This window comes from Cherax quadricarinatus, chromosome 40 (genome assembly GCF_038502225.1).
Source record: "Cherax quadricarinatus isolate ZL_2023a chromosome 40, ASM3850222v1, whole genome shotgun sequence".
NCBI classification, from domain to species: domain Eukaryota; kingdom Metazoa; phylum Arthropoda; class Malacostraca; order Decapoda; family Parastacidae; genus Cherax; species Cherax quadricarinatus.
The window spans coordinates 16,803,504-16,818,503 of NC_091331.1; the positions used below are offsets into that span (position 1 = coordinate 16,803,504).

At 40.8% G+C, this 15,000-nt stretch overlaps 1 protein-coding gene across 7 annotated transcripts in view; it reads left to right on the forward strand.

The window, feature by feature from the left end:
• Nipped-A (Transcription-associated protein Nipped-A) overlaps window positions 1–15,000 on the forward strand; it is a 362,660-nt gene that overhangs the window by 130,596 nt on the left and 217,064 nt on the right. For all 7 annotated transcript variants that reach the window (XM_070092733.1, XM_070092739.1, XM_070092738.1 and 4 more), the window contains exons 16-17: window positions 10,053–10,205; window positions 11,944–12,237. In XM_070092733.1, coding sequence (XP_069948834.1) covers window positions 10,053–10,205; window positions 11,944–12,237 — 447 coding nt within the window. The remainder of the gene's footprint in view (window positions 1–10,052; window positions 10,206–11,943; window positions 12,238–15,000) is intronic.

Consider the following 15,000-nt stretch of genomic DNA (forward strand, 5'->3'; position numbering starts at 1 on the left):
CTCAACGCACCACTCACCTTTTTTCCCTCATCAATTCTATGATTAACCTCATCCTTCATAAATCCATCCGCCGACACGTCAACTCCCAAGTATCTGAAAACATTCACTTCTTCCATACTCCTCCTCCCCAATTTGATATCCAATTTTTCTTTATCTAAATCATTTGACACCCTCATCACCTTACTCTTTTCTATGTTCACTTTCAACTTTCTACCTTTACACACATTCCCAAACTCATCCACTAACCTTTGCAATTTTTCTTTAGAATCTCCCATAAGCACAGTATCATCAGCAAAAAGTAACTGTGTCAATTCCCATTTTGAATTTGATTCCCCAAAATTTAATCCCACCCCTCTCCCGAACACCCTAGCATTTACTTCCTTTACAACCCCATCTATAAATATATTAAACAACCATGGTGACATTACACATCCCTGTCTAAGACCTACTTTTACCGGGAAGTAGTCTCCCTCTCTTCTACACACCCTAACCTGAGCCTCACTATCCTCATAAAAACTCTTTACAGCATTTAATAACTTACCACCTATTCCATATACTTGCAACATCTGCCACATTGCTCCTCTATCCACTCTATCATATGCGTTTTCTAAATCCATAAATGCAATAAAAACTTCCCTATCTTTATCTAAATACTGTTCACATATATGCTTCAATGTAAACACCTGATCTACACATCCCCTACCCACTCTGAAACCTCCTTGCTCATCTGCAATCCTACATTCTGTCTTACCTCTAATTCTTTCAATTATAACCCTACCGTACACTTTTCCTGGTATTCTCAGTAAACTTATTCCTCTATAATTTTTACAGTCTCTTTTGTCCCCTTTCCCTTTATATAAAGGGACTATACATGCTCTCCGCCAATCCCTAGGTACCTTCCCCTCTTTCATACATTTATTAAACAAAAGTACCAACCACTCCAACACTATATCATCCCCTGCTTTTAACATTTGTGTCATGATCCCATCAGTTCCAGCTGCTTTACCCCCTTTCATTTTACGTAATGCCTCACGTACCTTCCCCACCCTTACATTCTGCTCTTCTTCACTCCTAAAAGATGGTATACCTCCCTGACCAGTGCATGAAATTACTGCCTCTGTTTCTTCCTTAACATTTAAAAGTTCCTCAAAATATTCTCGCCATCTACCCAATACCTCCATCTCCCCATCTACTAACTCCCCTACTCTGTTTTTAACTGACAAATCCATATTTTCCCTAGGCTTTCTTAACTTGTTTAACTCACTCCAAAATTTTTTCTTATTTTCATTAAAATTTCTTGACAGTGCCTCTCCCACTCTATCATCTGCTCTCCTTTTGCACTCTCTCACCACTCTCTTTACCTTTCTTTTACTCTCCATATACTCTGCTCTTCTTATAACACTTCTGCTTTGTAAAAACCTCTCATAAGCTACCTTTTTCTCTTTTATCACACCCTTTACTTCATCATTCCACCAATCACTCCTCTTTCCTCCTGCCCCCACCCTCCTATAACCACAAACTTCTGCCCCACATTCTAATACTGCATTTTTAAAACTATTCCAACCCTCTTCAACCCCCCCACTACTCATCTTTGCACTAGCCCACCTTTCTGCCAATAGTCGCTTATATCTCACCCGAACTTCCTCCTCCCTTAGTTTATACACTTTCACCTCCCTCTTACTTGTTGTTGCCTCCTTCCTCTTTTCCCATCTACCTCTTACTCTAACTGTAGCTACAACTAAATAATGATCCGATGTATCAGTTGCCCCTCTATAAACATGTACATCCTGGAGCCTACCCATCAACCTTTTATCCACCAATACATAATCTAATAAACTACTTTCATTACGTGCTACATCATACCTTGTATATTTATTTATCCTCTTTTTCATAAAATATTTATTACTTATTACCAAATTTCTTTCTACACATAGCTCAAAACTTTATAAAACTGGGGTGCTTAAATGTGCGTGGATGTAGTGCGGATGACAAGAAACAGATGATTGCTGATGTTATGAATGAAAAGAAGTTGGATGTCCTGGCTCTAAGCGAAACAAAGCTGAAGGGGGTAGGAGAGTTTCAGTGGGGGGAAATAAATGGGATTAAATCTGGAGTATCTGAGAGAGTTAGAGCAAAGGAAGGGGTAGCAGTAATGTTAAATGATCAGTTATGGAAGGAGAAAAGAGAATATGAATGTGTAAATTCAAGAATTATGTGGATTAAAGTAAAGGTTGGATGCGAGAAGTGGGTCATAATAAGCGTGTATGCACCTGGAGAAGAGAGGAATGCAGAGGAGAGAGAGAGATTTTGGGAGATGTTAAGTGAATGTATAGGAGCCTTTGAACCAAGTGAGAGAGTAATTGTGGTAGGGGACCTGAATGCTAAAGTAGGAGAAACTTTTAGAGAGGGTGTGGTAGGTAAGTTTGGGGTGCCAGGTGTAAATGATAATGGGAGCCCTTTGATTGAACTTTGTATAGAAAGGGGTTTAGTTATAGGTAATACATATTTTAAGAAAAAGAGGATAAATAAGTATACACGATATGATGTAGGGCGAAATGACAGTAGTTTGTTGGATTATGTATTGGTAGATAAAAGACTGTTGAGTAGACTTCAGGATGTACATGTTTATAGAGGGGCCACAGATATATCAGATCACTTTCTAGTTGTAGCTACACTGAGAGTAAAAGGTAGATGGGATACAAGGAGAATAGAAGCATCAGGGAAGAGAGAGATGAAGGTTTATAAACTAAAAGAGGAGGCAGTTAGGGTAAGATATAAACAGCTATTGGAGGATAGATGGGCTAATGAGAGCATAGGCAATGGGGTCGAAGAGGTATGGGGTAGGTTTAAAAATGTAGTGTTAGAGTGTTCAGCAGAAGTTTGTGGTTACAGGAAAGTGGGTGCAGGAGGGAAGAGGAGCGATTGGTGGAATGATGATGTAAAGAGAGTAGTAAGGGAGAAAAAGTTAGCATATGAGAAGTTTTTACAAAGTAGAAGTGATGCAAGGAGGGAAGAGTATATGGAGAAAAAGAGAGAGGTTAAGAGCAAATGAGAGAGTGGGTGAGATGTTATCAACAAATTTTGTTGAAAATAAGAAAAAGTTTTGGAGTGAGATTAACAAGTTAAGAAAGCCTAGAGAACAAATGGATTTGTCAGTTAAAAATAGGAGAGGAGAGTTATTAAATGGAGAGTTAGAGGTATTGGGAAGATGGAGGGAATATTTTGAGGAATTGTTAAATGTTGATGAAGATAGGGAAGCTGTGATTTCGTGTATAGGGCAAGGAGGAATAACATCTTGTAGGAGTGAGGAAGAGCCAGTTGTGAGTGTGGGGGAAGTTCGTGAGGCAGTAGGTAAAATGAAAGGGGGTAAGGCAGCCGGGATTGATGGGATAAAGATAGAAATGTTAAAAGCAGGTGGGGATATAGTTTTGGAGTGGTTGGTGCAATTATTTAATAAATGTATGGAAGAGGGTAAGGTACCTAGGGATTGGCAGAGAGCATGCATAGTTCCTTTGTATAAAGGCAAAGGGGATAAAAGAGAGTGCAAAAATTATAGGGGGATAAGTCTGTTGAGTGTACCTGGTAAAGTGTATGGTAGAGTTATAATTGAAAGAATTAAGAGTAAGACGGAGAATAGGATAGCAGATGAACAAGGAGGCTTTAGGAAAGGTAGGGGGTGTGTGGACCAGGTGTTTACAGTGAAACATATAAGTGAACAGTATTTAGATAAGGCTAAAGAGGTCTTTGTGGCATTTATGGATTTGGAAAAGGCGTATGACAGGGTGGATAGGGGGGCAATGTGGCAGATGTTGCAAGTGTATGGTGTAGGAGGTAGGTTACTGAAAGCAGTGAAGAGTTTTTACGAGGACAGTGAGGCTCAAGTTAGAGTATGTAGGAAAGAGGGAAATTTTTTCCCAGTAAAAGTAGGCCTTAGACAAGGATGTGTGATGTCACCGTGGTTGTTTAATATATTTATAGATGGGGTTGTAAGAGAAGTAAATGTGAGGGTCTTGGCAAGAGGCGTGGAGTTAAAAGATAAAGAATCACACACAAAGTGGGAGTTGTCACAGCTGCTCTTTGCTGATGACACTGTGCTCTTGGGTGATTCTGAAGAGAAGCTGCAGAGATTGGTGGATGAATTTGGTAGGGTGTGCAAAAGAAGAAAATTAAAGGTGAATACAGGAAAGAGTAAGGTTATGAGGATAACAAAAAGATTAGGTGATGAAAGATTGAATATCAGATTGGAGGGAGAGAGTATGGAGTGTTGGGAGTGGACGTGTCAGCGGATGGGTCTATGAAAGATGAGGTGAATCATAGAATTGATGAGGGAAAAAGAGTGAGTGGTGCACTTAGGAGTCTGTGGAGACAAAGAACTTTGTCCTTGGAGGCAAAGAGGGGAATGTATGAGAGTATAGTTTTACCAACGCTCTTATATGGGTGTGAAGCGTGGGTGATGAATGTTGCAGCGAGGAGAAGGCTGGAGGCAGTGGAGATGTCATGTCTGAGGGCAATGTGTGGTGTGAATATAATGCAGAGAATTCGTAGTTTGGAAGTTAGGAGGAGGTGCGGGATTACCAAAACTGTTGTCCAGAGGGCTGAGGAAGGGTTGTTGAGGTGGTTCGGACATGTAGAGAGAATGGAGCGAAACAGAATGACTTCAAGAGTGTATCAGTCTGTAGTGGAAGGAAGGCGGAGTAGGGGTCGGCCTAGGAAGGGTTGGAGGGAGGGGGTAAAGGAGGTTTTGTGTGCGAGGGGCTTGGACTTCCAGCAGGCATGCGTGAGCGTGTTTGATAGGAGTGAATGGAGACAAATGGTTTTTTATACTTGACGTGCTGTTGGAGTGTGAGTAAAGTAACATTTATGAAGGGATTCAGGGAAACCGGCAGGCCGGACTTGAGTCCTGGAGATGGGAAGTACAGTGCCTGCACTCTGAAGGAGGGGTGTTAATGTTGCAGTTTAAAAACTGTAGTGTAAAGCACCCTTCTGGCAAGACAGTGATGGAGTGAATGATGGTGAAAGTTTTTCTTTTTCGGGCCACCCTGCCTTGGTGGGAATCGGCCAGTGTGATAATAAAAAATAATAAAAAAAAACATAGCTCAATTAAAGGCTCCCCATTTACATTTACCCCTGGCACCCCAAATTTACCTACTACTCCCTCCATAATATTTTTACCCCCTTTAGCATTGAATTCCCCAACCACCATTACTCTCACACTTGATTCAAAACTCCCCACGCATTCACTCAACATTTCCCAAAATCTCTCTCTCTCCTCTACACTTCTCTCTTCTCCAGGTGCATACACTCTTATTATAACCCACTTTTCACATCCAATCTTTATTTTACTCCACATAATCCTTGAATTAATACATTTATAGTCCCTCTTTTCCTGCCATAGCTTATCCTTCAACATTATTGCTACTCCTTCTTTAGCTCTAACTCTATTTGAAACCCCTGACCTAATCCCATTTATTCCTCTCCACTGAAACTCTCCCACCCCCTTCAGCTTTGTTTCACTTAAAGCCAGGACATCCAGCTTCTTCTCATTCGTAACATCCACAATCATCTCTTTCTTATCATCTGCACAACATCCACGCACATTCAGACTTCCCACTTTGACAATTTTCTTCTTCTTATTCTTTTTAGTAATTATTATTTATTTATTTATTATCACACTGGCCGATTCCCACCAAGGCAGGGTGGCCCGAAAAAGAAAAACTTTCACCATCATTCACTCCATCACTGTCTTGCCAGAAGGGTGCTTTACACTACAGTTTTTAAACTGCAACATTAACACCCCTCCTTCAGAGTGCAGGCACTGTACTTCCCATCTCCAGGACTCAAGTCCGGCCTGCCGGTTTCCCTGAATCCCTTCATAAATGTTACTTTGCTCACACTCCAACAGCACGTCAAGTATTAAAAACCATTTGTCTCCATTCACTCCTATCAAACACGCTCACGCATGCCTGCTGGAAGTCCAAGCCCCTCGCACACAAAACCTCCTTTACCCCCTCCCTCCAACCCTTCCTAGGCCGACCCCTACCCTTTAGGGTAGGGAAAAGGGGTTACTAGCCCATTGTTCCCGGCATTTTAGTTGACTTTTACAACACGCATGGCTTACGGAGGAAAGATTCTTATTCCACTTCCCCATGGATATAAAAGGAAAATTAATAAGACCAAGAACTATTAAGATAAAATCAAAGAAAACTCAGATGAGTGTGTATAAATAAATGTGTACATGTATGTGTAGTGTGACCTAAGTGTAAGTAGAAGTAGCAAGACATGCCTGTAATCTTGCATATTTATGAGACAGACAAAAGACATCAGCAATCCTACCATCATGTAAAACAATCACAGGCTTTCGTTTTACACTCACTTGGCAGGACGGTAGTACCTCCCTGGGTGGTTGCTGTCTACCAACCTACTAAAAATATATATATATATATATATATATATATATATATATCTTTCTCTTTCTTTCAACACACCAGCCGTATCCCACCGAGGCGGGGTGGCCCAAAAGGAAAAACGAAAGTTTCTCCTTTTACATTTAGTAATATATACAGGAGAAGAGGTTACTAGCCCCTTGCTCCCGGCATTTTAGTCGCCTCTTACAACACGCATGGCTTACGGAGGAAGAATTCTGTTCCACTTCCCCATGGAGATAAGAGGAAATAAACAAGAATAAGAACTAGAAAGAAAATAGAAGAAAACCCAGAGGGGTGTGTATATATGTGCTTGTACATGTATGTGTAGTGTGACCTAAGTGTAAGTAGAAGTAGCAAGACGTACCTGAAATCTTGCATGTTCATGAGACAGAAAAAAGGACACCAGCAATCCTACCATCATGTAAAACAATTACAGGCTTTCGTTTTACACTCACTTGGCAGGACGGTAGTACCTCCCTGGGTGGTTGCTGTCTACCAACCTACTAAAAATATATATATATATATATTCTTTCTTTCAACACACCGGCTGTATCCCACCAAGGCGGGGTGGCCCAAAAGGAAAAACGAAAGTTTCTCCTTTTACATTTAGTAATATATACAGGAGAAGAGGTTACTAGCCCCTTGCTCCCGGCATTTTAGTCGCCTCTTACAACACGCATGGCTTACGGAGGAAGAATTCTGTTCCACTTCCCCATGGAGATAAGAGGAAATAAACAAGAATAAGAACTAGAAAGAAAATAGAAGAAAACCCAGAGGGGTGTGTATATATGTGCTTGTACATGTATGTGTAGTGTGACCTAAGTGTAAGTAGAAGTAGCAAGACGTACCTGAAATCTTGCATGTTCATGAGACAGAAAAAAGGACACCAGCAATCCTACCATCATGTAAAACAATTACAGGCTTTCGTTTTACACTCACTTGGCAGGACGGTAGTACCTCCCTGGGTGGTTGCTGTCTACCAACCTACTAAAAATATATATATATATATATATATATATATATATATATATATATATATAAAGATATATATACATGTATATATTTATTTATTTATTTATTCATTCTGGTAGTTTGTTCTGCCATGATTGGGGAAGAAGGGAGCAGAAGTGATTGGCTAGGTCTGTCCAAAGCACCCATGATGGAACGAATCAGCCATATTTAAGTAGTAGTAATTGTTTTTTCAACATATTGGCAGTCTCCAACCTAGGCAGGGTGACCCAAAAAAGGAGAAACACTTCCACCCTCATTCATCACCTTCACCATCATTAGCACATAATCACCATCTTTGCAGAGGTGCCCAGATACAACAGTTTAGATGTCACTCTAAACAGCCAATATCTCAAACCCCTCCTTAACCCTTTCACTGTTGGTCCAGTAACATTACAGCTTGCAAGCCATTGTCTGTCCCGTAATTCCCAAAATTCTAGCGGCTTCCATTCTTATGGGAGAAAGCTGGTAGGCCTACATGTGAGAGAATGGGTCTTAGTGGTCAGTGTGTGCAGTATAAAGAAAAATCCTGCAGCACGCAGTGCATAATGAGAAAAAAAATCCCGACTGTCTTTCATTTAAAACACCGACTTTGCTGTGCGTTTTTGTAGGGTATTTATGGTTGTATTCTCTTTTTCTTGGTCTCATTTGATAGAATGGAAGATATATTACAGAAATAGAGATGATTTGATTGGTTTACAGAATAAAAATACCTTGAAATTGAGCTCAAAGTACGTAGTTGAAATGTTCGATTTTTGCCGATGTTCAAGAGTAAACAAATCACGTCACACATCCAATACATGGCAACTGGTTGATCTATTATGCTTTCACAAATGCGCTGATATTATTTATACCATTTTTACAATAATGCAGTAGTCTGCATAACGGTAAAAGTATCTTTTGTGTGAATGAAAATTCAAAATGGAAAGCAAGGATAATATAAAAGGGGCCTGGAGACATGACTGATGAACAGACAAAATATTATTTTAGTGCTAGGAATGTATGCATTGTTAATTCTGGACTCTATTTTGATATTGGCTTTACTTGAATTGTGTATGAAATTGGCCAAATTACCAATTTCTGATCACTTTATTGGATAGTTGAAATTGGTAAATGGGTGGTTTCTTGTACTCAGTCGATAGAACAGATGGAGTTCTAGAGAAATGGCTATGAGTTTGATCGAATGGAAAAATTGAATTGGCAGAAAATAGGGCTCAAAGTGGGTGAAATTGTCAATGCATAAAATGCAGGGTGAATTTATAGGAATGGTTAAGTAAGAAATGTTACCAGAGTTCATAGGTTGATAATATAGGATCTTGCTAACTTCGTGAGAATGTAATCCATAAGTTTCCATTAAATTTCATAATTTTGGTGTCATTACCATCAGGAAAAGATAATCATTTCAAAAGATTTTTTTTAATTCAACACTGAGAGCGAGTTTGTGAGCAGGGGTCTCGACAGTGAAAAGGTTAATGTGCAGGCATTGTAATAATAATCCTTTAATTTCATTTTTTTTTTAACCCCTAAACTGTCCAAACGTAGATCTACGTTCATTCGTGGCGCTCCGAACATAGATCTATGTTTTATTTACATGCTTTCAAATGGGAAAATCATGGTTGGAGCGCTACGTGCGTAAACATAGATCTATGTTTGGAGAGTTTAAGGGTTAATCACTTCCCCCCCCCCTTTTTTTGGGGGGGGGGCAAGTATACCTGCCTTTTTATATAGCCAGTGCGATCACATTCAGCTGACTATGGTATCCGATTAATAGCTGTAGGATTATATACCCTTGACATACCTTTGAAGAGTTTCGAGAGTTTATCTATTCTCTGAGCCTGGCCATGGGCCAGGCTCGTCTGGTGCTTGCCTGGTCAACCAGGCTGTTGCTGCTGGAGGCCTGCTGTCCTACATATCCATCACAGCCTGGTTGATCTGGCACTTGGTGAAGATACTCGTCCAGTTTCCTCTTGAAGACTTCTACACTTGCTCCAGCTGTGTTTCTGATATCTTCTGGTAAGATGTTGAATAGTCTGAGACCCCGGATGTTGATACAGTGTTCCCTTATTGTCCCCACCACACCCTTGCTCCTCACTGGGTTTATTTTACACTTCCTCCCATATCTCTCACTCCAGTATGTTGTTATGCAGTGTGCAGATTTGGGACCAGGCCCTTGAGTACTTTCCAGGTACATGTTATCATGTATCTCTCCTCTGCTCCAGTGAGCACATGTTCAAGACTTGAAGATGTTCCCAGTAGTTTAGGTGCTTTACTGGCTCAATGTGGGCAAGTGTTGTGCAACATTTCTAATAGAACTGGTAAATCTGAGTGGAAGTTTGGAAAAATGGAGAGATGGTTGTAGGTCATAGAGTATTCATTGTATTCTGAGTGGTCCAGAGTCATTGCTCTCCCTAGTCTTGAATTATGATGGTTCATTGCCTGTTTCAGTTAAATATAGTATTTAATTTGTAGATTTGCAAACACAATTAGCCGGTAATGGACAATAAAATGTAAATGTAAACTTAATATATTAGAAATTGATGAAGAACTTGTATAATTTTGAAGGTTACCCCACTTTTATATTTGCCCAATATCATTTCTTTCATAATTATTTTATTTTAGGCAAAGTTCATGGAAGGAGTAAAAGAGGTATGCAACTCTCAATTCCTGTCAGCAGTGTCAGAACTGTGCCACATGGACACTAACTTAGCTGAGTGGGTGTGGCTGCACTTCTTCCCAAGACTTTGGAAAATTCTCAGTGAGAAACAACAACAGGTTTGTAAATTTACTTAATGATTTTATTTAATTCAGTGTTTGCCACCAGGTAGCCTAAATATTTGTAGATTATACATCATAGCACACCTTTACCCCTTGTGACAATTTTTGAGATTATTCAGATTACTTCTTTCATGATAGAGTACTCTGGGACACTAGCAGGGAATTTTATCATTAAATTTACAATGGGACCTCGGTTTTCGTATGCCCTAGAGGGAGAGAGGATGAATGGATGTAGGCAAACTGCCTCCCACATGAGATTAAATTATGGGGAATCAGATACAAAATGGGAGTTGACACAGTTACTTTTTGCTGAAGATACTGTGCTTATGGTAGATTCTAAAGAAAAGTTGCGAAGGTTGGTGGACGAGTTTGGGTGTGTAAAGGTAGAAAGTTGAAAGTGAACATAGATAAGAGTAAGGTGATGAGGGTATCAAATGATTTAGATAAAGAAAAATTGGGTATCACATTGGGGAGAGGGAGTATGGAAGAAGTGAATGTTTTCAGATATTTGGGAGTTGACTTGTCAGTGGATGGATTTATGAAGGATGAGGATAACCATAGAATTGATGAAGAAAAAAAGGTGAATAGTGTGTTGAGGTATCTGTGGAGACAAAAAACGTTATCCATGGAGGTGAAGAAGAGAATGTACAAAAGTATAGTGGTACCAAAACTTAAGTGAGTGTGAAAGCTTGGGTTGCAAATGCTGCAGCGAGGAGGTGGCTGGAGATAGTGGAGATGTCCTGTCTAAGGGCAGTGTGTGGTGTAAATATTATGCAGAGAATTCAGAGTATGGAAATTAGGAGGAGGTGTGGAGTTACTAAAAGTATTAATCAGAGGGCTGAAGAGGGGTGGTTGAGGTGGTTTGGTCATTTAGAGAGAATGGATTAAAGTAGAATGGCTTGGAGAGCATATAAACCTGTAGGGAAGGAAGGTGGGGTAGGGGTCATCCTCAGAAAGGTTGGAGGGAGGGGGTAAAGGAGGTTTTGTGGGTGAGGGGCTTGGACTTCCAGCAAGCATGTGTGAGTGTTAGATATGAGTGAATGGAGATGAATGGTTTTTGGGACCTGATGAGCTGTTGGAGTGTTAGCAGGGTAATATTTAGTGAAGGGATTCAGGGAAACCGGTTATTTTTATATAGCTGGACTTGAGTCCTGGAAATGGGAAGTACAATGCCTGCACCTTAAAGGAGGGGTTTGGGATATTGGCAGTTTGGAGGGGTATGTTATATATCTTTACATATGCTTGTAAACTGTTGTATCTGGGTGCCTCTGCAAAGACAGTGATTATGTGGGTGAGGTGAAAGTGTTGAATGATGATGAAAGTATTTTCTTTTTGGGGATTTTCTTTCTTTTTGGGTCACCCTGCCTCGGTGGGAGACGGCCGACTTGTTGAAAAAAAAAAAAACGAGCAAATTGAATTATGAGCTCAGTCATGGAACGAATTAAACGTATAAGTCATGGTACCACTGTAAAGGCAGATTTAGTACTGTAACTTATTAATTTTGTATATTTCTTAATTTTTCAATCAATTTTGTTGAATGTCTACTTTTTGGTGCTGTATCTGGTTGGTTACAAGATAAGAGAGTGCTGTAGTTGCAAAACTTTATAACCTAATGAAGAATCTGCAGTGTAACTAAGAAAAATACTTATTTAGAAATTTTTTTCATATGTAATTTTCGTAATTCCACTTCAGTGATTACATATTTAGATATTTTAACTTTATATGAAAATTGCAGGGTATAGCAAGTGAGGTGATTCCATTCTTGTGCTCAGGCTCTCATGTTATTCAGAAGGACTGCCACCCATCTGCTTTACACACCTTCACAGAAGCTCTTGCTCAATGCCAACCCCCAGTAAATATTCGACCAGCCATTATGAAATACCTTGGCAAGAGCCATAATCTTTGGCATCGTATGACACTTCTGTTAGAGCAGTTAGCCCTAGAACAGGGAGCCATTGCTACACCTCGTGCTACCAAAAAGGATTATAATGACTCGTATGACATGGAACCTGTAATAAATCCACAACAAGTAAGTTTATCCTCAAAATTTATGCTAATTGAATAGCTGAGTATTTTTATGATTAGTAATATGTATTCCTTAAACACTAGAAATCTGATTAAAAAAAAGGTTGCCAAGGTTTGGTAATGCTTTATCAAATTTTGGATTTGTTTTCACCTTTACTGAAAAAAAATAATTAAGCGGTACTTCTCCTACACTGTGACTCATGAAATGACCACAGGCTATTGTGAACAACAGTGCTTGGTATTGCTAAGTGAAAGGGAGAATTGAGAAACAAGCATGCAAATTTACTTTAAGAAGCAAAAATATTGAATTACAAACAGAAAGATCAAGCTTTTGACTATTTTTTTTTATTTTAACCCCTCCTTGACAGATAAGTAGATGTGCCTCTTTTGGGGAGGGCATCTGGCCAACTGTGATATCCAGTTAACAGCTATAGTATTATGTTGTAACAGTGTTCTACCCCATAATTTCATAAAGCCTACCTAGGCCTGTTTCACATAGCCCTCGCTGGGGGTAGGGGGGTATTGACATGAGCCTACGTTCCCAGCCCATGCCCTCACTTTATCGACAGCTGCCCTGTGGACAACTCCTCTCCTGTTTGGTCTTGGCCCTTGGTTCACCTTGCTCATATCTGCCTGGAGTAACCCACCTTCTTAATAAACCACAGACCAGTTTACGTGAGTTTATGCTATCCTGCATTGCTCTTAACTTCCCAGCTACCACACTATTCTACTCGGCAATCATGGACAAGGTGAATTGTCCCATGCCATCTACCGCTATACACCGCCATTACAAGCTGGTGACAACGTTGGGTCCCATAAGCTTAATGAGTAACGCAAGGCCAAGGGGTGTGAGTTTGTCCCATTATATTGCTTTTCATCAGCTTCATACTCATATCTATGGCATTCAGATCTATCCCAGCATACAACAAGACAACAGAGGTGTCTTGTCCATATTTAATCTCAAAATTGGACATAGTTGCCATAGTGTCATCCCTGGACACTGGTCACATGTTCACTTTAAACACCAGTCTCCTGTGATCAGCCTGTTTGTCCATCCCATACACATGCCCTCAACCTCCTTCCCATGTGTTAGAGGGCAGGATGGCTGTGGATGGACACCTTCACCCAACATCAGGCCCCCACCTTCACCCATCTCCCACAGTTGCCCTGAACCCATAATTCTCTTCCTCATCATGCTTTCTCAGACTTCATCCCCACTCATGCTTGCACCCACCTCCCTCTTGGCCTCACCTGCATATCCTCATCCACATATCCTTGTCCACATATCCTCACCCACTGGCCTCTACCCATCCCCACACCAGTGCCCATCAGACCATTTGCTCAATAGCCACGTGGGTTGTACAGTTAGGGAAGGGGGCCACTCTCTCCCCTTTTCCCTCAGACCTTCACTCATCCTTCTTCACCCAGTACCTTGTCCTCACTAGCTCGCCCGCTCCCACTCACTAGCTCACCCACTCCAACCCACTAGCTCGCCTGTTCCCACCCACTAGCTCGCCCGCTGTTACGGCCCCCTGCCAAACTAGCAGTTAAATAGTTAACCTGCCAGCCGGCAGTACCACTGGGTACGTCATCAAACCCATTGTGGGGACTGCTGAGACGGCCTTAGAGCAGTAAGTACCTGAACACCTCACGGTACGCACCGCAGCAGTAATTACCAGAACACCTTACAGTATAGATCTACTGGCAGTAGAGAGTATTCTCCTGCCCATCTTTTGGTATTCTACTGGCTTCTACTGATTTTAGAAGAGCCGCTCACCGCAGCTCACTGAGTCTGATGGCCTCAGTTACTTGACGGCCACACTCAGTGAACTTGCAGCATGGTGTTCTGCTAGTAATTCATCGGACCACCTTGCAGTGTGTCAATTGGTCTTGAAGACGGTAGATAGTACTCACCAGGCCATCTTACGGTGTACTTCTACCGGCCTTAGAGAGTATTTACAGGACTACCAGTGATGTCTGCGGACTCACCGCCTACGCTGGTCAACTGTGGGCCGGAGTCATCTGATGCTGTTTTAGTGGGACATTACATGAAGAAAAGGTTGGAGTGTTACACTGAACTGGGCTAGGACCGTAGTGTGACACTTAGGGAAGTATGATGGAGTGGAACACTGAGATATGCTACAGGACCGTAGTGGAATATACTGAGAAGAAAAGGGTGTCGTGTGACACCGAAGATGGCCTGGTTGTAGTGTACATTGAATAGTATCATGTGACTGGCCTCTCGAAAGACGCTACGTCGATAGTGAGTGTGTCGCAGAGACAAGGGTGTCAAGTGTGACACAGTCGAGAAAGGGTGTGGATGACGCAGAGAAAAGGGTGTCGTGTGACACGGAGAGCTGGAGTGTCTGGTGACACAGAGAAAAGGGTGCTAAGGGACACGGTTGTGAAGGAGCGTCATCACATGGCGAAAAGGGTGTCGAGTGACACGGTGGGGAAGAAGCGTCACAACTCGAATAAGTTTCGTGTGGGACACAGAGCGTCATTATAAGTGTCGTGTGAGACATGGAGTTGATCATAATTTATTATTATACAAATGTTATTTATAATTTATTCTTTTAGCATAGATATATATATTATTATTTTAAGATGCTAATAATTTATTATTGTAACATGTATGTATATTTTAAATACCTCCTAGACCAAAGATTGATTTTTATATAATATTAAAGATTAATTTATTTTAATGTGTATAGTATATGTATCCCGAACTTTTATATTACTAACGCTAATGTGAAAAACCCAATTA